Source organism: Glandiceps talaboti, chromosome 21 (genome assembly GCF_964340395.1).
Source record: "Glandiceps talaboti chromosome 21, keGlaTala1.1, whole genome shotgun sequence".
NCBI classification, from domain to species: Eukaryota; Metazoa; Hemichordata; class Enteropneusta; family Spengelidae; genus Glandiceps; species Glandiceps talaboti.
The window spans coordinates 2,741,935-2,766,511 of record NC_135569.1 but is presented as its reverse complement, the minus strand read 5'-3'; the positions used below and the strand labels follow the sequence as shown (position 1 = coordinate 2,766,511).

At 34.6% G+C, this 24,577-nt stretch overlaps 1 protein-coding gene across 1 annotated transcript in view; it reads left to right on the top strand.

Moving 5' to 3' along the window:
* Nucleotides 1-23,164, top strand: part of LOC144451639 (phosphatidylinositol 4,5-bisphosphate 3-kinase catalytic subunit beta isoform-like) — a 32,575-nt gene extending 9,411 nt beyond the window's left edge. Inside the window, exons 3-19 of the mRNA XM_078142533.1 lie at nt 6,177-6,405; nt 7,044-7,276; nt 7,751-7,930; nt 8,711-8,944; nt 9,616-9,834; nt 10,278-10,568; nt 11,929-12,105; nt 12,612-12,733; nt 13,045-13,188; nt 13,708-13,807; nt 14,297-14,481; nt 15,251-15,360; nt 16,278-16,356; nt 16,875-17,051; nt 17,614-17,731; nt 18,168-18,316; nt 18,983-23,164. Coding sequence (XP_077998659.1) covers nt 6,177-6,405; nt 7,044-7,276; nt 7,751-7,930; nt 8,711-8,944; nt 9,616-9,834; nt 10,278-10,568; nt 11,929-12,105; nt 12,612-12,733; nt 13,045-13,188; nt 13,708-13,807; nt 14,297-14,481; nt 15,251-15,360; nt 16,278-16,356; nt 16,875-17,051; nt 17,614-17,731; nt 18,168-18,316; nt 18,983-19,250 — 3,015 coding nt within the window. The 3' untranslated portion in view covers nt 19,251-23,164. The remainder of the gene's footprint in view (nt 1-6,176; nt 6,406-7,043; nt 7,277-7,750; nt 7,931-8,710; nt 8,945-9,615; nt 9,835-10,277; nt 10,569-11,928; nt 12,106-12,611; nt 12,734-13,044; nt 13,189-13,707; nt 13,808-14,296; nt 14,482-15,250; nt 15,361-16,277; nt 16,357-16,874; nt 17,052-17,613; nt 17,732-18,167; nt 18,317-18,982) is intronic.
* The last annotated feature ends 1,413 nt before the right edge of the window (nt 23,165-24,577 follow it).

Below are 24,577 nucleotides of genomic sequence, written 5' to 3'. Positions count from 1 at the left end.
AATTGTTATCGAGATTTAAATTTTTCTTGCTATGAGGTGACATCAATAGTGTCACCATAAAACCAATGTGGATATTCAGCTATATGATGCAAATATAATTAAAATATTCAGTTGTTGTTGCAGGAAATCATAATCTAATTTCAGGTTTGAATAAACAGCCACCAGTGAAATGCCAGGTGTGGTAGGGACATCATCGCAAACCACGACCATTTTATGGCACCATTCTTAACAAGACAGTCCCTACTGGCTCGAAGTGTAGGGGTAGAAATAATAACTCTGGTTTGCGAGAATGGGTAGGGGAAATTGAGATCAAAATGCACACTTGACTGAATTCTAGGCTATGTGACTATAAAATAATAGTAGATTTGATCAATTTACCGACTTAAAAAAAAATATGGTACAAAGTGTTTGACAATACTGTAAGTCTCCCATCTCAGTAAAATGACAAGAACATACTGATAGTTTTGACGCAATTTTCATATTATTTTCATATTTCAAAAAATATTTAAACATGAATGATAATTTGGTATCTCATCAATGATATTAATAATACATATTGTCTTGTCCAAGGGATATGATTCTCTTTAAATGCTGCATGGATAGATGTCATAATATTGATAGTTGAAATGGAACTTGAAAATGCATATTAACTAGAGTGTTGATCAAAGAATTGACCTGTCCCAAGTTTTGTCACACATGAGTGATGACGTGTGTTTTCGACGACATGTTTTCTTTGAGCCGTTTATGTCCAACACAATGGTGTCTACAGTAATGTGTTTTTGTTATCATGGTAAACAAGAGGACATAAACAACGTTACCCTGGGACAAGCAAGTTGTTTACTACTGCACTGGTAAATGGGTACCTAGGGCAAAGCTCCTGCCCAGCAGTGACCATTATCAATTCATACTGTAAAACAATAGGTGTTATTGTGAATCTCTTTGACTTGCCCATAGGGTGAATCACCTGTTACATCACTACACTTGTTTACTACTATCTCTGCTACCAAGGTCAATAACCTTCCTGGCATAAGTCACACTTTATAATTAGCATACAAACAACTCAGCTGTAGGTATTACAATTTTAAGTCATGCACTCCCAGAGTTCCTGTTAACGAAAAGTCTCCACATACACACCAGTGGTAGTACTACAGTGAAAATTATTGAATTAGTCAATATTATTAAATTTAATCTTTATTCACCCGTATCAAACAATTTTGAAGGGTGAGAGGGTAAAAAATAGTCACACTATTAACAAATCTAGTCTAGTTACTCAAATTTTCAAAACTAATAACAGTGACTGCCAGTGCTACAAGGTCTTGTTGGAATAAAACTGATGATGAAGGGTGAATTCTGTCATTGAAGGTGATTACTCTGTGGGTAGCTAACTTACAATTGTTTATTTAGTATCACCTAACTGTCTCTGTCTGTGCAAACTTTAATGACATTGACAGGTCATACATTTTCATTTATTTTTAGCTTAAATATGTAGACACTCTTAGCTGTTACAAAATAACTGTAAACATATTAAAAATGTATGTATACTAGTGAAAATCCCTCCAGGTGAATATAATGTCTGCTACAAAATGTATATCTCTTAAATTAAGCCTATAGAATCCAGTCCTATGGGATTGCCCCCTGTGTAGCCAAAATATACACACAACTAAATTGTAGACTAACAAACCGTGGGAATTCTTGACTTGTGATGTCTTCCATGTATACCCATATTAAAGAGTCTAGTAGTGTTCTCCCTCATCAAATCTTAAATCTTTCTTTCATTGTTCAAATACCACCTTGGCATGCAGACTACACGTTAAAAGGCGAGGGGTAAAAAGTTACCCAACCCAACTCAAGATTAAGTTTTTGATATTACCAGATATTATTATTTCTAATGGTATTTGGTACTGGTTTTAGGATAGCTTTACTTACAAATTTTATCCAGTTAGAGCCCCCAAAAAGCTAGTCTATATGTGGCATCAAGTGTGTGTGTGTGTGTGTGTGTGTGTGTGTGTGTGTGTGTGTGTGTGTGTGTGCGCGCGTGCGCGCGCGTGCATGTGTGTGTGTGTGTGCGTGTGTGTGCGGGTGCATGTGTCTGGGGATACTGGGCTGATTACTTTGATATTTTGTACAGTACAAATGGTCTCTATAAATGCATTGAGATGAGATGTGTAACTCATTAGTCATATGTAAACTACATATATGACCGATACCAGTATTTTTAACATAAATAATATTTTTAATTACACGTTACAATACATTGTAGGTCACCTTGAGAATTTTTCATAGAAACAAGTCATTGTAATCAACAGCTATATTTCCTAGAAACCCCAATGTCATTTTTCATACACAATGTAGGAACCATAACCCTTTTGGTATATACGATAATTTCAAACCATTCCAATTCTCCTAGTGTAATAATCAGTGGTATTGTTTAAAGATTCAAATTAATTACTTCCCAAAAGTAATTCAGTAAAAACCTGACTTTGTAGGGTGTCTTAGCAATTTGTACTTTGTACTTTGTAAGGTATATTGGTAATTTTCAATGAACAAAATTGTCTTGAACAATTTACATAAAAATATGAAATTCAGCGAAGTATTGAACTTGAGGACAGTTATTAATTAGATACCATTCACAGCTATTTTTCTACACTTAGCTCCAAAAAATATGAGTGACATAGGGGGCCTTGTCACTATGAGTTGAAAGATGACAATAGTGACAAGACTACGTGGTTACAGGTAGTTTTCCAGCTGAATTTTGATTGACTGAATAAGAAAAATATCGGGATTAGTTATATTTGTGTATGTATATACGTACATGTATACGTTTATAATATATATGTATATGCCATGCCTGACTGTAAAGTCACATACCATAAGGTGAATAGTCCTTTATAGCAGTGCACACAAACCCAATTACTAGTATCAGTTCATCTGTTCATCTGTGGCTTCAAATTTCAAGATCTCGTGAGAAGAGATTCAAAGTTACGGGTAGTGTATAACATTGTATATACGGTATATCTGACTTTTAATTTGCTCACATCCCTAACTATAAGGTGAAGTGTCCTTCAAAGTGATGCACACAACCCCAATTTATTATCTTCATTTGAAGGTCTTTTTTAATGGCCCCATAATTCTTCCTGTCCGACAAAGGAGCTAATCTTCCTGTTGTTGTACCACGTTTTGGAAAATTAGTATTCTGCTTGTAAAAATAGCAACTAAGAAAGACAACTGTTTTCAATATGTAGTAAGGAGGATTTTATGATTATTTTATTGCCACGATTGCATCTACCTACGTGAAGCCCTGGTACATGCACAATTGTACATAGCTACACATGGAAGCTTAGTGTCCTGGTACATGCACATGCTTAAAATTATTTACCTGTCAGAAACATCTAGTCATGACTTTGAGTTTCCTTTCATTCTGTTGGTTTAAAAGCTATATTTTAGTGTTCTTTAAACTAGATAGAAACTACTGAAGTAATCGTGTCATAAATAATAAGGCATCATTCATATCATAAATATTTAAATATAATATGCTCTAATGTTCAGTTGATTGGAAAGATTGTGGTCATATTTTCCATGGCAAAACGTTTGGGTAGTTCAAAACAAACAGTATTTGATTTACATGTATAATGAGACCAGATTGTTTATTATGATGATAAGTACTGGTAGTTAATTACAAATGATAATTATTGATTATATAATAGTGATTAAACAGAGTAGGTGTTTACTAAATAGATGATAACTAGAATAAAGGCTATGTACCAGCATAAAGTTTATACTTGACGTCAGTGATTAACTGCAGTTTGTGTGTTTACAATGTATGTATGTATGTGTATGTGTATGTATGTGTGTGTGTGTGTGTGTGTGTGTGTGTGTTTGTATGTACAGTATATGTATGTATGTATGTATGTATGTATGTATGTATGTATGTATGTATGTATGTATGTATGTGTTTGGGTGGGTGGGTGTGTTTGGGTGGATGTATGTATGATGTAGGTGTGTGTGTGTTGGTATGTGTGTAAGTATGTATGTGGGTGTATGTGTGCATGTACATGTATGTGTGTGTACTTACATAGAAGTACATACGGAACGAGTAAAACAGTCATGATCAATAAATGCAATCTGACGTTTCAAATTAATATTCTTTACCAAGGATAAAGGCAAGGTATATTAGTAGTTACAAAACCTGACTTACATGTACATCTGTAACTGAAAATTTATGTACGTATGTAACATTGCATTGACCATTGTTCTCTCCAGAGAAATGCCTTATGCACGCATGCATACATACATGCACAACCTACACACACACACACACACACACACACACACACACACACACACACACACACACACACACACACACACACACACACACATTAGGCAGATAATGGCAATGAAATAGATTTAAAGTTAAACCAGGAAATTGGCACCATATGAAATATGCATTGGGAAAACATGTACATGAATTTAGTATGTCGTGATCTTTGAAAACGAGTAAATCATCCAACTTCTGTATACTAGGCCTAAACTCATTACATTAAATGATTATAGATTCGTGAGATTATACCAGATACTGGTATAAAACTATCTTTTAATGATCTGAAAGGAGAACTAGTTTGTATATTTAATGATATAATGACAGCATTATATGTGTATAGTAAAACATGTACCAGGAAATACCAATGATTTCACAGTAGACTAGCTTTACTTCTTGTTTTTAATAAAGTTATTATTATCATAGCCAGTAAGGAGTCTGTACTTACTGAAGGACATTCGACCAATGACAAATGGGAGGGGGTAGGGCTCACCCGCTGTTTACAGTAGTAGGGGCGTGTTGTGCATGGATAAAGCCAGGAAGAACCTTTTTATCATGGTGATTCACCCTTGATGTGTTGTGTAATATCCCTTATAAGCAGGGCTCTAATTTATGCGTGGTAACTAGATTTAGCCAAGTTCACTATATCAGCTACATTTTCTGTTGAATTCCGTTTGACTAACGAACTACCACCTTATAAATTTGGTAGTCTAGATATGATATTTAATAGTGTACAAATCCTAGACTTTCAGCTCTGCTGTAAAGTCTTGTTGCCATTTTATATGCATTCCAAAACACATTGGGTTAAAAAGGAACATACATATATGTGGGCCAACGTTGTCAAAATTATGGTCTATATTCATGCATGTAATAATACATGTATTGAAGCCAGTGGTGTGCACATTCCAGTCTCAATGTTAAATTGCATACATTACATCTGTATGTATTAGAGGTAACTGAATACAAATAGGCATTACGGCTTATTACCCCTTTGTTATTCATTTCCATTCTGTATTTATAATAGTTCACTATGTGGTCAATTGTTGTTTAGTTTTTCTTACCACAAACGGATACATTGTACAATGTAATGTCCGGTCAAAGTCAATAGTATGAACATATTGTGACAGTTTAAACCAGTAAAATACAACAAGTGTATATATTGTAAATACGATTTCTTTGATGACATTAAATTTAATTTCATTGAATTATTTTGACTTCAGTGTGTGTGTGTGTGTATGTATGTATGTATGTATGTATATGAGTATGTATGTATGTTTGTGTATCTGTATCTATGTTGATATGTGTGTATGTACGTGTATACATGTATGCACATATGCATGTATGCACGTATGTATGTATGTATGTACATACATACATACATACATGTTTGTGAGTGTTACGTCTTTCAATCATGTATGTGTCTATACGTAACTGCATGCATCCATGTGTGTGTCTGTGTGTGCACTTATACATGTACATGTGCATGCATGTTGCTCATAAATTATAATTATAATTATTGCTCATTTACATGTGTAAGAGAACAATGGATATCAGCAATAAATTGTTGAAAAATTTACCCTCCCACACACAAATGACAAGTTGTACTTTCTGTTTATTATGTACATTATTGTGATATAATGAATGATGTGTAGTTACTTTGGAATAGTACATTGGAAAGAAACATGATGATACAATCCGTCAAGTATTTTTACCACGCACTTGTTTTATCAAAGAATCAAAATGATGAGAATAAACACCAATATAACTGGAATTGTCATGAATAAATTTTACATAATAATTTCATTTAAAATTGAATTTCAAAAATAATAGGTGTTGCTATTTACTTTATTGTTTACAGGAACTTTGGGTTCAGGCCCGGAACTATCCACTGTTTTCCCAGCTACTAGACATGAGATCCTATGTTTTCATGTGTATTAACCAAACTGCTGAGTTGGAAGAATTGGTGGATGAAAAAAGACGACTATGTGATGTGAAACCATTCAGACCAGTCTTAAAACTTGTCAACAAAGAAGGAAATAGACAAGAACAAATATTGAATTCACAGATCAGTGTTCTCATAGGCAAAGGTATGTATATATTTTGTATAATAGAATGGATACTAGAATGAATGTTGTGGAAACTAGGTTTATAGCGTCAACTATTGTAATGGTAGAATAATGTGACAACAGTCTTTCTACCTGTAACAGTACAGGGTTATCGACATTGAAGATAGGATTTGTGAAATATGTTTAGAAGGTATCGAAGACGAATATTCATACTTGTATATCCATTATATCAAAATTTAAGATGTCTCCTACCAAATTACTAAAGATGTTTTCCAACCCGTGTTAAATATTATAATTTGCTGAGCTCTAATTCCACAACTGTGTTGAGGAATCTTAGTAAATTTGTTTATAAATTTAAGCTAGGGATTTAAGACAAGAATTTTATATGGACACTTGATAAGTTTTACAACCTGTTATACTGTATTCTGTTTTTCATTAAATTATATACTTGTCATTTTGGCCTGTGGCCTAAAGACGAATAAACATAAACGTCTTAAAAAAACAGGGTTATAAATTACTCAATGAACTTAAAATTGATATGTTTGAAATAGTTTGTCAGTCATGAATTTGATATAATCTTTCCACTTCTGACAATGTAGGACCATTAAGTATACAAAATTACCTGTCATAAACTTAAATCAATCTTTTAAAAAAAACAGGTCTCCATGAATTTGATGCAATGAATGAACCCGAAGTGGATGACTTCCGTAAAAATATGCGACAGTTTGCAGAACAGATTTCAATGAACCGTGCCACACAGACGTGGGAAGACAGAGCAAAGTATCTTTATCCACCTGAACTAGAACCATGTGTGGAGTTACCAGAGTATATACAAGCTGCCTTCCGTGGCAATCAACATAATGTTGTCAACGTCAAGTTTGAACACTCAGGGGTAAGTCACGTCATGTTACGTAGCAAAATCATGTTACCAGAATATAAACAAGATGCCTTCCGTGGCAATCAACATAATGTTGTCAAAGTCAAGTGTGAACACTCAGGGGTAAGTCACGTCATGTTACGTAGCAAAATCATGTTACCAGAATATAAACAAGATGCCTTCCGTGGCAATCAACATAATGTTGTCATCATCAAGTGTGAACACTCAGGAGTAAGTCACGTTATGTTACATAGCAAAATCATGTTACCAGAGTATATACAAGCTGCCTTCCATGGCAATCAACATAATGTTGTCAACATCAAGTTTGAACACTCGGGACGTTATGTTACGTAGCAAACGTTATGTATCTGTTTTTATCAGTTTACCAGGGTTCCAAATAAAGTGATATAGTTTTATCAATATTGTATTCATACACGGTGTGTGCCATATGATACTCACCATGTCACTACTGCATTCATCTCTGTACAGTTTGATACCAAGATTAAAATCAGTGAAACCATGTATCCCGCTGATTTAATCAAGTCGGCACTGAAGAAAAAAAGTGTCATGATGAAACTTGAAGAGGAAGAAGACCCTCAAGACTTTGTACTTAAAGTGTGTGGTAGAGCTGAGTATCTACTGGGTGATGCACCATTGAGTCAATATAAGGTAAGAAAACTAATGTATTAGAGTTGAATAAGGTGAGGGAACTTTTTAGTAAAAGTATATCAGAGATAGTTTATTTCAATCCATGCATTGTAAAAGTGTATCTGAGCTAATCACTTTTTAGATCTGTTGGCAGTAGGTAAATGTGAAACCTGTTCTGTTACAGTACTAGTAGTTCATTGATTGCTAGCTTGAAGCAAACAGAAGTATTGCTATATACAATATTACAAGCTTCTAGCAGTGAGAGATGATTAGATCTTGGTAGATTGTGTATTCATACACACAGTGTTACTCTCAGCCCACACCCACTCAATACAACATGTATTCAGTATGAACATATAATTATACATATCAGTTCCATCGACACTATTTCATCAGTTCCATCGACACTATTTCATCAGGTCCATCGACACTATTTCATTTATATGATATCTTTGGGCATTTAATACCTTCATACTCAGTAGTAATTCAGTACGAAAATGACTCAAAATCTTTGACTTTTTTTGCACGTTTAGTGGACTTTTTCAAGAAGATTGAAATAAATTGAATAGAACTATATATGTTCTGTAGAATAAAATAACATGCATGACGCAAAAATGCACATGAATTTTACAAGTGGAACATCTTAAAAGATTGCACATGAAACATCACATCGACACTTTTGTGATATGATATTTGTATATTTGTGTAATGTCACCAACACTATTTGAATCCATGTCATATATTTGTCTAATTTCATTGACACTATTTTAATCCCTGCAATGTATTTATGTTCTTCATCAGTATATTAGACGCACAATAGGTAAGAAGAGTTATCCACCAGAGTTGATATTAGTCCACCGTATAACGTTAGGAGTTGAAGAGTACTTTCAGAATAGAAGTAAACTTAGTCTTGGTAATAATCATCCCCATCCTCCACCTGTACCTCCTAAAAAGACACAGTCGCTGTGGTCAATCAATGAACCTGTCAAAGTTAAAATTATTGGGGCTTCCAAAGTAGCTTCTTCTGTGGACAAGGTAAGTCTTTGTTACAAGTATTGGAACCAAATGACACAGAGACATACATACACACGCACATATGTACATACAATACTTACATACATACATTTGTACATACATACATACATACATACATACATACATACATACATACATACATACATACATACATACATACATACATACATACATACATACATACATACATACACATGCAGAAATACAGAAATACATACATACATATATACAGAAATATATACAGAAATACATACAGAAATACACACACACACACACACACACACACACACACAGACAGACAGACAGACAACCAACCAACAGAAATGGTTATCATTGTTTCAAACAATCTTTCTACTTCAGCCATCAAATCTTTTCCATGCTGTGAACTCTGAAATGCTATGTACTTTAACAACAGAAAGTTTACCTGGTGTAGAATAACCAGAGTGGAAACTCCTGTTCTTTCAATTTGAAAAAGGAATTTTCTTTCTCTACTGTTTGTCACCACATTTGAAATCAAACATTTACTGGTTCTGACCTTGAATATTTCTTGTTTTTGTTAAAAGTCATATACGGAATGTTTCTTTCTTTTTCTCATTTCAGTTTTGTGTAAGACTTACTTTACTTCTTGTTCTTGTTAAAAGTCATTTGGAAATCTTTTTTCTACTTTTTAGTTTTGTGTAAGAGCTGGTATCTACCATGGTGGTGAAAGTCTATGTAAATTATGTGTGACTAAAGAATCCTCTGGTACAAATCCTGTTTGGAATGAAGAGTTAGAATTTGATATTAATCTGTGTGATTTACCTAGGATGGCTAGACTTTGTCTGGTTGTCATGGGGATCACACCAAGTAAAACGAAGAAAGGAAAGAAAGGCAAAGAAGGACGTGATAAGGTATGAAATATTTACTGAAGTCTACACACATTTCTGATTTTCATGAGACTTGATGAAGTCTCTGGGCTGTTTTCATTCCTTATTTGAATTTGAATAAAATCTTTTAAAACAAGACACAAGTGTGTTTTGTGTGTGAAATGATACGTAACCCTGACTAAATGATTGCAATACAGTCAGCTACAGTAGAACCAACCACAGCCTCTTTTACGAGACTGTCCAAAACACACCCTTAATATGTATTTCACAGTGTCATAGAAGAAATAACAGCTCTGGTGTGCGAGAATAAGTAGAACCATTCTTATGGAGATTACTAGTAACTGGAAAAATTCTTCCAAATTTTGTGATATAAGTCATACATATTTCAATCTACCATTGAGAACAGCACAATGATGATGTCAAACACATAAAGCTAATTTCTGAAAATTTGTTTTTTGTCTCCACAGGAAAAAATACCTCTAGCATGGGTCAACACAACATTCTTTGATTATAGAAACCAGTTATGTCAAGGTTTAGTTCAGATGTCAGCTTGGCCAGTTACAGAAGAACTCCCACCTGATTTATTGAACTACATAGGTACTGTGTCTCCTAACCCAACTAAGGAAGCAGCCACAGTTGTGGACATTGAGTTCAATAAATATAGTTCCTGCCAAGTTGTATATCCTCCATTTGAAAAAGTTCTAGAGCGTGCTGCAGAGGCTACAAGTGACAATGATGTAGATGAACAGGAACTACAGGTTAGAGCTAATATAGTTTTATGATTTGCAATAGTCTATTGGTGCTATCAGTGGCTTTGAATCTCTTCTCATGTCTAACTTACTGAGGTGCTGAAATGAAATTTCAAAGTTGTCATGAACATCATGTCTTTGTTGATCAATCACAGAACTGTAAATTAGTGTTTTTTGGGGTATTGATGGTTATATAATGTCCATATGTGGTACATTTGTCATATCAGGATGCTACTTATATATTGTTTACATCATTTTAATTTACATGAACATTTGGTTCTGATTTCTCATTTAGCTATAGGTTGGGTAAAGGGAGATCTTAAGATTTGAAGCTATGGATAGCCTCTATTAAAACTAGATTTGCAAATGATATTAGTTATTTTCCTATATTGTGATTGTGAATGTGTTTGAATCAAAATAATCATTGTCATTTTGGGTCAATTTTAAAGTGGCAAAAACTGGATGTGTAAGCTTTTTACTTCAGGAAAATAATTACATAAAACTCTGATGAAACTATTCCGGTGTAATGTTAATATCTATGCATGTCTTCTATGAATACAATTGTCTTCTGGCATTGTTAAAATAGTTCATTGCATAGTAAATACTTTTGATATTTTTCATAGTATAGTAAATTGCATCATTGAATGGTTTATAAGTTATATCTTAATACTTGGTTTGAGTTTAGTCAATCGTAAGTGATGCGTACATATACTTCAGTAAGTTGAATTCTGCAAGTGTCTTATACTTCACTAAGTTGAATTCTGTGATTGCCTTTTGAATGTGCACCAAAAAGCACACCCAAAAATGTGTCAACTCTGGATTTGTTGTATAGTGTTTATTAATAGACTAATGAGGTAGATTTGGGAAATCCAGTTGGAACCTATAAAAGAGTTTTTATATAAACAAGGAAGTAGTAGTATACTGTAAGGGTTACTTAAAACGAGGACATTGAACAATTTTACATGCACACCCAGTGAAGGCATTTAAAGTTGTTTGTATACCAACTTCCTCATAAGTTATATCGTGACAAGGACGGTGTCATATTATCAGTTTTTGGATAGTTAAAAAGTTTTTGAGAAATACGGTGAAAAACAACCATGAGTCATCACAAATATGTAACTTATCAATCAGGAAGTGTTGTCATGAAATAACCAGAGGACTCAGCTGTGTTTTCTAGCAATCTTGTACAGAGGGCGCTGTTTGGTTTTCAGTACCTGTACATGAATACATGTGTATATGTGTTACTTTGTAACAAGAATAAGATTCTGAGGCAAAGAAAGATTTTACTATTCAGAGTATAGGTATACTATTGTACAGTAATTATTTTATAGATTTATTTAACACTCATTCTCTGTTTGATTCCTTCTAGCCTGATGTATTCGAGAAGCTTCGACAAATCGTAGATCGCGATCCACTTGTACCTTTGGATGACCAGGATGCAACACTGGTATGGAAATACAGGGTTGGATGTCGTTATTATTTATCACATTCATTACCTAAATTATTACGATGTGTTGATTGGAGGAATAGTAAAGATGTATGTATGGTAAGTTTTGACGTGCAAACAGTAGTTGTATGTTCAGATTTCTTCTGTTTCATTACCTTTTGGTTAATACATGTAGATTAACAATGTGTGTTTTATTGTAAATTTAGATAATGACATTGGTACAAATCTAGACTAAAATATTGCAAGTGCAAATTCCCCCCCCCCCCCCATACCAACTCATTGCAAACACAAGTGCAAATCCCCCTGAGTACCAACTCATGCAGCACGCATGTGTCATCGGGTTCTGTTATTACTACATATGTTTATGCATATCTGAAACAGTAAATTTCCATAAAAAAGATACTATGCTAATCTCACCCTCATTTGCATATCATTTGCATGCAGATATACAATAATGTTTTCCATATTGCAATGCAGTGCAAATACCACTAGTATGTGCATGTACCGGTGCAAATAATGTTTGGTACATAATAGTTAACACAGTGGTAAATGTCAGCATTAGAATCAAATGAACTAAGTGAGTGTGCATTTTGTTATAATTTCAGATGCAGGCATTATTACAAATCTGGACTAAATTAGAACCAGAGCAAGCATTAGAGTTGTTAGACTACCAGTATGCTGATGATTCTGTTAGATCATTTGCAGTAGAATGTCTCAAAGATTTCTCGTAAGTACAATTATATTTCCCATGTATATGGTGTGCATAATCATTCCAAAGTTGCTTCCTTTAAGAATTTGTTCCCAGTGTATTTTAGTCTGTAACCATATTGGATTCTAAAAATGGTTTAATTTGATATAATTGTGACATCTCGTGGTATTTTTAAAATTTGAATTTTAAAGTTTTGTCTTGATTTTAACTTAAATGAGTTTTCTTTGACAAAGTGAGATTTTTACAGTGTTTTTTCTGAGACACACATGCTGCATTAAATAACAATTGTAATAAAAAAAATTAAAATGTTTTTGATTATGTGTATCTAGGGATGAACAACTTGTACAGTATCCACTTCAACTGGTCCAAGCATTGAAATATGAATCATACTTAGATTGTGACTTGGCAAGGTTTCTACTCAAGAAGGCTTTGGAGAATCAGAATATTGGACATTACTTCTTTTGGCATCTCAGGTCAGTAGATGGAAGGAGGGGAAAGGAAGAAGTGTGTGGGGGGGGGGGGAGGAGAGGAAGTTGAAGAAATAGAGGGGAGGAAGGAGTGTGGGGGAAGGAGTGTGGGAGAAGGAGGGAATGACTGGGAACAAAGAAGGGGAAGAAGAAATGGAGCAAAGGAGAGATGAAAAGTGTGAGGGAAGGAGGAAGGGAAAAAAGTGGTGTGAGGGAAGGAAGAGGAGGAAGTAGTATGGGAGGGGAGGAAGAAATGTAGGAGGGAAAGGGGTGAAAAGTCTGCGGCAAGTAGGAGGAGAGAAAAGTGAGGGATGGAGAAGGGGTGGAAGAAGTGTGAGGGAAGGAGTGGAGAAAGAATGTTTGTGTTGTGAGTGAGGGAAGGAATTTGTGTAGAAGTAACATAGATAAGTACAAAGTCTATTGTTTGAATCTAGTATACATAATTCTAACTATAAATAGGTACATGGATGTTGATATTATTAATATCGTCAGTTTTATCTTACATTTGTTAATTTGTATTGTTAGGTCTGAAATGCACATTCCTGGTGTTCAAGTAAGGTTTGGTTTATTACTGGAAGCGTACTGTAGGGGATGTGTAGCACATATGAAATCACTACATAAACAGGTAAGTTGTATTCCCTATTATCATTTCATTGTGTGTGTGTTGCAAAGAATTCATGAATATGCAAATGTATATGCAAATTATATGGATATGCTAATGTTTATGCAAATGATGTGTGTGGTTGGAATCCAAAGCCTGTACCAAAAAATATTTTACATATAACAATAAAAGACTCTCAATGTGTGGACATCTAAGTATCTAAATCCAACTATAAAGAATATATGAAAATGTTGAATGATATGATAAAAACTTGTGAAGATAAAATGTCCATGGTCAAAAAAAAGTCTAAAATAGCCAACAGTTAGGGATTAACCCTTCAAAGAGCCAAAAGTGCTTACACTCACACTGAAGTTTTGTGGTGTAGATATTATGAATGGTATCTATTTCACACAATTTAACTTTATTTGAAGCGCTATTTTCAAGTTTTTTCTTCGACCGAGAACATTTTATATATATACAGTTGTTTATGAATTTGATTATTTTATCTTACAGGTGGAAAGTCTTAGTAAACTGAAATCTGTCAATGAAATGGTGAAGAGTGCTAGTGCTAAAGGAAAAGATGTGGTCGAGAAAGCACGTGAGAAGATGTTAGAAAGTCTGGGTCAGAATTCGTATTCAGATGCCCTGTCCAACTTTTCATGTCCATTGACTCCAGTTTATAGACTTCGCCAACTCATGTAAGAATTCATGTCATGTTACTTTACTTTCCTTGACAGTCTTAGTTAGACCTGTTACCAGTTCCAAGATGCATTGCTCAATTCCTCATACAATGCCATGTATTGTGTACGTGCTGAGGGGTTTGCATGTGCTGTTCAGGGCATGGTTCTCACCTGACCGTACCCTGGGTTCACTTGAAAAATCACTGTCTGTCATTGATGGCATTTAGTCTTTGTTCTATAAAATCTCTCATAACCAAAGAGGTCAACATGTGTTTCCATAATTTCCTGATGAAAATGTTATTTCAAACGTAATATAGACAAAACACAACTAAATGTAACAATATAAGCGACATCATCTCGCGCAATGTATCTTGGAACTGGAAAATGGACTATTGCAGCAAATATGTCACTACGCCATCTAGTGGCAGCAAATGAAAAAGGCGAGGTTTTAGTTGAATGATTTCATATTTACAATTGTGTGAAATCAGTTAAAAGCAATCATGGTTCGTGTTTTGATTTTTTGGATGTGGACTCAAATTTCAATTTGATTGGATTAATTGTACCATATTATGTGTACAGCTACATAATAAATACATTTACCCACATGTGATTCAATTCTATGCAGGGTGTATAATTTTATGAATAAGTCATTAAAAAATACTTTTAAGAAGAGTTTCAAAAACTTTTCCAATATAGCTAGTCCAGCTTAAAGTGTTTAATATTTAATACTGTTTTGTATGGAAAGGTTTTTTTTTGTTGTTGACATTTTGTGATATTTTTGTTACAGATTAAAAAAGTGTAAATTTATGAAGTCTAAGATGAGACCACTATGGCTTGTCTTTGAAAATGAAGACAAGATAGGACAAGATATTTTTGTCATCTTTAAGCATGGTGATGGTAAGTTGTCAATCATTATATTATTATTATGACTTACACATATTATAACACACCAGTAGTTCAAAAGTTTTTTAGCATTGAGTTTTCAAACTGTCTTGGTTGATTTTCCTCATCAGAATCACAAACTCCGTAGTTACAGCTGACCACTAGGTGGCGGTATGATCAGCTGATTGTAGATGTTAGGTGGTGTTCAGCTGACTCTATGGATTGTCACCCAGATGAGGATCGTCAACTAAGACAGAATGAAAGCTCAATGCTAAAAAACTTTGAACTGCTTGAGTGTTATAGCCTTTATAAGTCATTTGATCTACCAAACTGTTTTTGGTCAATGCAATGTTGTTCTGGTGATTCAATACTTCCTGTTATGTACAACACTTTAGTCAGTATCATGTGATGTTTGTTTCAAAACTAGATAGCGTCTTCCTCTTTTCACATCTATTTACATTTCCTCATCTATGTCTTACTAATATAGGTAGGTGTCTTTGGAAATAAAGGTCATAAACTTTCACTGTTATTTTATTCGAGAATACTTCAATTCATTGTCAACTGACATCAAGAAAAGAAATCACAGCTCACCATGCAAAATTTTTAAATGTAGGTCAAATGAATGAACTTTAGCCCTCTTTAGTGCCACTGACACACACAATTTCAAGAGAGGTATCAAAATATTGTGTTCCCCTATCTCTTACTATGTGGACAGTGTGCCCTCTAAGCCAATTTAATGTGCCACTGACACACAATTTCTAGAGACGCATCAAAAATTTGATGTCCCCTTTCTCATACTATGTGGTGACTGTCAAGAAATCCCAGTTCTTCTCATTTTGATTCACAGCAAAAAATTTAGCTATCATTAGAGGACACAGTGGCGATAGAATAGTTATATCATTTTACAAAGTAAATTCTGTTTGTGTTCATAGATCTACGCCAGGATATGCTGACTCTACAGATGTTTCAAATTATGGATAATCTATGGCAAGCTGAGGGGTTTGATTTTAGGTGAGAAACTGAATATTTTGATATCAAGTTTTACTTTGAATCTACTATATATTGTACTGAGTTGAAACCAGCTGTGAAACTAAAATGTTTGCCTGTAAACATACCTATAGATACACACAATTGTACTCATACATACACATTACATGGCCAAACAAGTGCTCATACATTCATCCTCACAAGCGCACACACACACACACACACACACACACACACACACACACACACACACACACACACACACACACACATGCATCACACACACACACATGCATCACACACACATATGCATGCTCCATACATACATACATACATACATACATACATACATACATACATACATACATACATACATACATACATACATACATACATACATACATACATACACATTTACAAAATGTGCATACAAAATATTTCAGAAAATTCACCAACATTTGTTATATCTCAAAACCCTTATTGAATAAATGAAATTCATTGAAATGTCTAATTTTTACTGAATTATCTGTTATTATTGTCAGAATGATTCCATACAGAGCATTGTCAATGGGAGACAAAGTTGGCTTAATAGAGGTTGTAACAGAAGCAGAAACCATAGCTGGCATACAGAAAAAGTTTGGTACAATTAAAGCAACGGCTGCCTTCAAGAAAGATGCCCTGTTTTCATGGCTGAAAGTTTACAATGACTCTCCACAAAGGTGAGTAATTTATCAGTTATTTCCTACCAGACATCACCATTACACTAACATCTACCTTCAAGAAATAAGCAATTTTGCATCACTGAAAGGTAACTACCTGGTCACACCATTACCCGCCTAATATCTGCCTTCAAAAAAGAACCCATTTTGCATCACTGAAAAGCCACTGTGACTGTAAAAATGATAGAGACTTGAGTTTAGGCACATTATTGGTCAGGACCTTAAGGCAAATCTTAATGTATGGGTTGTCAGTGGCCGAGTGGTTAAACCACTTGCCTCTTACCACTGCGGTTGGGGTTCGAACCCCATTCCGGGTTCGATTAAATTTACCACGCTGTAAGTAAGAAGAGTGTCGTTCAGTTTTACATTACCGAACAACGCAGGTTTTCCCTGGGTACTTCGGTTTCCTCCTGCATTAACACTGAGCCCATGAGGGATGGCCCTCACTGGACTTCTTGGGAGACAAGTGTTTCTATGCTTAAAGAACTATCCAGTATAAATAAAGATTATTATTTATTATTATTATTATTAATGTATGTTATGTTATGTTTTGTATTTATAGTTTGGACAGAGCAGTTGAGGAGTTCACACTGTCTTGTGCTGGCTACTGTGTAGCTACCTATGTACTTGGTATTGGAGACAGACATAATGATAATATTATGGTCAGGAAAACTGGACAGGTAAGGAAATTCTGTTTTCTAATTACCTTTAGATTTAGAGTAAATTTAACACGAATTATATAACATACATATTGATACAATGCAGGAATGCCCCCTAGTTTTGAATGCATGAATGGAGATAGTGCCCCCTAGTTTGAATATATGAATTGAGAGACAGGGTGCCTCCTATTTTTGAATGCATGGATGGATGGAAAGCAAACTTTAATGTTCATTTTCCATCTAATCTTATTCTAGGTACCATGTAAAATGTGTTTGTATTAGATAGTGCATTCAAGAAATGTAAGAAGGGAGATTTATATCGCATATGTCAGGCATAATGTTCCAAAGAATGATGTGAATGGATATAGCTATAGCAAGTCCTCTTACAATAGGGGTACCCCAATTGATATCTGATTCATTGTCTTGGTTACATTGTTATACTTGTCTTCCTTTTCAGTTGTTTCACATTGATTTTGGACACATACTGGGGAACTTCAAGAGTAAGTTTGGAATCCAACGAGAGAGGGTACCATTTGTGTTAACACATGATTTTGTACATGTCATCACTAAGGGCAAGACTGCAGGGTCCTCAGCAGAGTTTGACAAGTAAGTATAAATTGTCAGTTTGTTTTAGTAACTCTAACTTTTTGCTCTTTTTATGCATTGAAAAATAGAGTTAACTAGACTCTCTCACAGTCCTCGAAGCTTCGCATAAATAGCTAAAACTTGGGTTGTTTTGTATATATCTACTGCATATATTGTACTCATATACTAGTATCCCAGTATCCCTAGCCCTGTACTGTGCGCCCTCATCGATCACATAGGGCTAACATTTTGTTGATGTGTTAGGCAAAGCCTTGGGGCTGTGAGAGAGTCTAAGAGTTAGCATGTACTTTAAATGGTTCATGAACCAGTCATTAATGGTAGTGTGTACACAGGTTTGATGTCCATATGTAAACAGTAGACATAAACTGGTCGGCCTATTTTATCTATTTTCAGCAAATTGTCTGATTCTAATAGTTTTTGATTACTTGGCTGCCCACAGTTAATACAAGGCTAAATGAATAGTTCTGTCCTAGTACCCAGTGATCTGTGACTGCAAGTGTGACATACTCGGGTATTTGCACGAGTAATTCTGTTATTCCCTGCAGCCATACTTTCACAAGGATAGCAGTTTGTTTTGAAGTGGAATCATTTGTTCTATTTACATGAAGACATTTGATTTATATGAACAAACATTTACAATTCTGATCTTTGGTTTCCTTGTTACAGGTTCCGTGAATACTGTGAGCAGGCGTATTTAATTCTTAGAAGGAAAGGAGTGTTATTCATCAATCTGTTTGCAATGATGTTGTCAACGGGACTTCCAGAGTTATCTCGTCTTGAAGACATTGACTATCTTCGAGACACATTGCAATTGAATCTGTCAGAAGAAGAAGCCATCAGTCACTTCCAGAGAAAGTTCAACGATGCCTTAAAGAACAGTTGGAAAACTAGTCTCAACTGGGCAGCACATCACATAGCACATGCTAAAGATTAAACTTAAAAACCCAGTGGAGTGGAGTTCCAAAAGCAACATTTACATGGTGTCATTTGTGAATTATAATACAGTACCATAGAGATATGAACATTTGCTACTTTGATACAACAATGCAAGGAATTATGAATACTACGATGTGTGATACCATTTGATGCAACAATGGATTGCACAATTTTATAGCATTACCAACCAAAGAGATCTGAAAAATGGTCTCTTATCTGACAAATGTTTAACAGCTAACCTTCCAACACTGGACCTGGGTGACATACTTTTCATCAGTTGTTATGGAAACAGTTGAATTCGTAAATTTTCAAGATGTAGTCGACCAAGAACAGCTACAAGTTTAACTGCAGAAAATTGAGACATCCCATTTTTGTCATTTTCTTCCAATTACAGTAATTTCATAGCTATGTTTCTAGTGACTTTGTGTTTAAGTTATGTGATGGCATCACAGTTCAGTTATAAATTATTATACAGTTATCTTCAGTTGCCATATTTCTGTGTACCACCAGAGGGCGCTCACTTGAATGTACCGAAATTGTAGTGAGGTTGCTGGATCTTTGTATGCGTCACAGTAACTAACTGTTAGATCTATATGTTCAGATACGCAAGTGAATTCATTTTACTTAGATAATGAATTTGGGTACAAGATTGTCAGACATTGAACATGGGCCTTGTGTGTCTGTGAGTAGGAAGATTGACATTATCTGAAAATCTACTTGTTCTAATAGCAGCAATTCTTAGCTTGCCCATACAAACTAAAATAAAATACACAGGTACCAGAAATAATTCATGGTAAATTGGGTATATGTTATTTTCAGCGAATATGTTTCAAAGTTTGAATGTGAATTGTTTTCTTTATCTGTATCATTGCTCTGCAAGACTTTCACAAAACGTACAGTAGCTTGTAACCTAAATGACATCAGAATTCAGTAATAATAAGTTTGAGATGTAGTAGAAGTTGAGTGTGCCTTCCATAACAACATAGACCTGTTGCCAGTTCCAGGATGCATTGCGTGTCTCTCCATACAATACCATGTATTGTGTACGTGCTGAGGGGTTTGCACGTGCTACTTGGGGGGATGGTTGTCATCTGACCATACCCTGTGTTCACCTGTAAAATATCTCTCTGTCATTGATTATGTTTAGTCTTTGTTCTAATAAAATCACTCATAATCAAAGAGGACAAAATGTCTTTCCATCATTTCCTGATAAAAATGTTATTTCAAACATAACAAAGACAAATCAAGACTAAATGTAACAACATAAACGACGTCCTCTCGCGCAATGCATCTTGGAACCAGAAAATCAACTATTGTGGTTTATAATAAATGGCCACTGTACTTTGTACATGGATGGAGGGGGTGGAGATGAATAGATGGGAGGGTGGCAGGGGAGGTACGGGTATGGATGTCAAAACTCTTTAAAAAATAGAAGAAAAAAAAGTTGTACAAATTCTGATCTCTTCAAATGGTGCTTATTAGTACTTTCCTTGCAAAGAGAGTGTTACTCCTGCAGTATTTTATAGTCAGTAATTTAATAATATACTCATCGATTATTATGGAGTAAAATTAAAAAACTTACTGATAAATACAGATAAAAATTAAAACTTGATAAAAATATAAAGAGAAAAATGTACTGAAGGATGTGCAAAAATAGACAATTATTTATTAATACAAAGACAGAAAAGGTAAAACTATTTATGAAATGAATGTAATTTCTTGTATGTATACAAATCATGTCATTTGAGATTGTTAGTTGTTGACATTCAAGTCACGAGAACAACCCTTCCTCCCCTATTTCTCACAGAACAGGATAACCCACAGTGAAAGGTTAAGAAAATGTAGGAAATTTCTATTATAAAAGTGGCGGAGGGGAACACTTTTTTATTAATATTTGTCTATGATTTTGTTTGAAATTCATACTTTCCATTACACTGGTAACCCTTAGTTTGTTTATGAGCTTTACCTTCTACCCAGTGTAGATATCCAAATATCATTTCTTAGACCAATATGCCAGTCTTGCTCTGATTGGCTCATACAACTTCATGATGTCAGTGAAATATTTCAAAGATGCCAATAAGAAACCCTCTATATGATAGGACAAGAGCTTTCTAAGCTTTCATCCCATTGGTTGAGGACATTTCCCATTGGACCAATCAGTAACCAGTATTTACATTATGTTATGATTTATTTGTGAATTGATGAGAAACTTGACAGACTGAGGCTATTGTATAGTACTATGTTTTATGTAAGGTTTTTTCACTTCAAATTCAATAATGCCTCTCGTTTCCTTCCAAAGAAATCTATGGAGTTAAGTTATAATAACTTGAAAATTGGGTGTGTATTGGCCACACCAAGGAGCACTCAACTTTGATGTGTGTAACAGCGCCCTCATGAGACAACATGGAGAAGCATAATTGTGTGTTGATATTTGAAGTAGTTAGATGAATAAACCATTATTTTATCTGCCCATCAACGATATTTAGGTTTTTTATAACTAATCGTTTGCGGTCCACAATGGAAAGTTTTCTCACCTCAAAGTTTGCTGTATCTTGTGTTATTATTGAATCATGATGTACTCTATTCAGGAAATGTTTAGACAGTGGAATTTTACAAAACTGAGCTGGGGCTATTAAAATGTGTTGATTTACTAAATGTTTGAAATTAGACCCTCCTCTCGTACTGAACAGGATGATACAGTTGTAATAATGCTGCAGCTTTTACTGCAGTTGTAAAAGTAGCTGCAACAACAAATATGTGACCCAGCTGTGTTTCTCATAGCTTTTTTAAGTACATGTATACAGGATTAGGCTGACTGTGTGTAATACACACCAAGCTACTGTCGTGTTAAAATTGGTTTATGAAATACAGACTACAATATACAGAATATGTAATAACCAGCCACCAGTTTAGAGTATACAAGAATATCTTTGTCTAACCGGGTACAACATACCAGTACACACATTACAATACACAGAATGTAACTTGAAAAGTTGATATTAACTCCGTATCAGAGTTAACAAGTATACAAGAATTATGATAAGTGTAACCAGGTACCAGTATACGAGAATTGCATTACTTGTCAGGTGTTCAAGATAAAGACACCAGGGTTGTATTTATTTGTACTTTTTTTTCTTCTTTTTTTATACAGAAATTTATTGTTTCTTTGCCAAAGAGGTTGTGATTTTATGTTTATCAAAGATACTAGTATATCACTTGGTATTATCATTTCTTCCAGTTTTGATAAACCATGTAACTTTCAACTGTATCTGTGCCAGCATTACACAGTAAACAGTTTACAAGTTATTGTTTGTCTGCAAAAGTCAGTAAAAAGTTTTCCTTCCCCCCCCCCAAAAAAAAAAAAAAACAGTTTACAAATGATTCAGTTCATCATCAATGGAGAGGCAGATTGGCATTTTTAGTGATCACTATAGAATCCGGCATATCTGACACCCTCAAAATGTTACAGAGTGATATTGAATACCCCCCCCCCCCATGATTAATCAAGATATCCACATATATTCTAACAGTTAATATACGTTTGTGAGGAGACATACATCATCTAGTAAACCCCTCTCGTGTAAATAATATGACGACAGCTGCAACTCAGCTGCCATTTGTTCATTCGTTCCTTCATTAATTCATTTGTTCATTCTTTCATTCATTCATTCATTTTGATTGACAAGACATACCTAGCCAAACAGATGTTATGAGTTTATTTTTTAGATACATCCATATTTCATATTCACACCGACATGCAATCCATTCAAATTTGAGCCTATTGTATATAATTTTGATATTTGTTACAAAATACAGGAGATTTATTTTGGTACAAAGTGGGCCAAACTTTACCAATGCCATCTGGAAGTGTAAGTTTTACGGAAAACCTTTTTTTGTGAATATAATAAATAATTAACAGAAAAACTTGTTTGTGTGGTAGTGTTTGTATGTTTGCTATATGTATATTTGTAAGTCGGTCAATGTAAAGCTCATACACTTGCTTCTGTTTATGATATTACACGTGTACGTACGTACCTGTTTCTGCAGCTGCCAAGTCCAGAACCGTACATGCCTTAACCTTAGACAAGGCAAGGCTTAGTACAGTAGTAGGCAAATATTTGTACAAATATGCGATAACTTGGCTGCTTTCAAAATTTCCTTCATAATTTCCCAAAAACTATTCTGTCTCGCTAAGAAAACCACAGAGTTCACTATCACTGCAACTGGGCCATACTCAACGTTCGGAGCAGACGACAAACATCAAAATAAAAACTTGGACGCATGCCAAATGTTCATCGTCACTCATTTTAGACGTGCTAGTTTGATATCTGAACCAATCAGATCTCTTGATACAAGTATTGCAAGTAACTACAGACCAGTCAGTCTCACCAGCATAGTGTGTAAGCTTATGGAATCCTTGATACGGAATTGCCTAGTTGATTACCTTAAAAAGAGCAGACTACTCAGTGACAAACAATTTGGCTTTATAAAAGGCCGCTTTACTGTTCTACAGTTAATTCAAGTACTTGATAAATGGACAGAAATCCTTGATAATGGGTGGCTGTATTGATGTCATTTATTGTGATTTTATGAAGGCATTTGACAAGTTACCACATGGGAGACTACTGCAGATATTATAACAATTCAATATGATAAAAATGTATTCCCAAATTCTACCACTACCAACCAAATATGGATAAATTTGTACAATTATTGAACACAAATAAGACAGAAATTACCCGTAATGTCTACATTAGGCAAGGCCTACTACAGTCAGAAGAGGACCTGTAAGTACATGTAAGTTGATTTGCACCATCAATATACCATACTGGCAGTGGTACTGGTATGATTAGGGTATGATATATGTCAACAATCGTCTTGACTTTGTATGTAATTTATATATTGTCGCTGAAGTTAATAGAATTAAACATAACATGGTGCGTTAGACGTTCCATGAAGTCAAGACGAGATTATATTTCATGTGTTCGAATCCTCTGTGAGTAGCGCAATTGTTATGCATTCCCAAACGTGAACATATTTATTTATATTATGAATAGTGTGGCAGAATGTGAGTGTAGACGAAATTACTAATAAATGATTTTCAATTCATAGGAATATAGGAAATACGAACAAATTGTGGATGAAGTTTACTACTAGTTATTGATAAATATACAGTACCGGCATCATATCTGGTTTGTTTCCCATTAGAATAATTGACGAATTTGACTTCCGTCCCAATAAAAAATAGAATTTGTTTTCTGAGATTTACCATTCTGTTTACTGATAGTATCGACAGAAATTTGTATTGTGAAATTATGAGAGAAA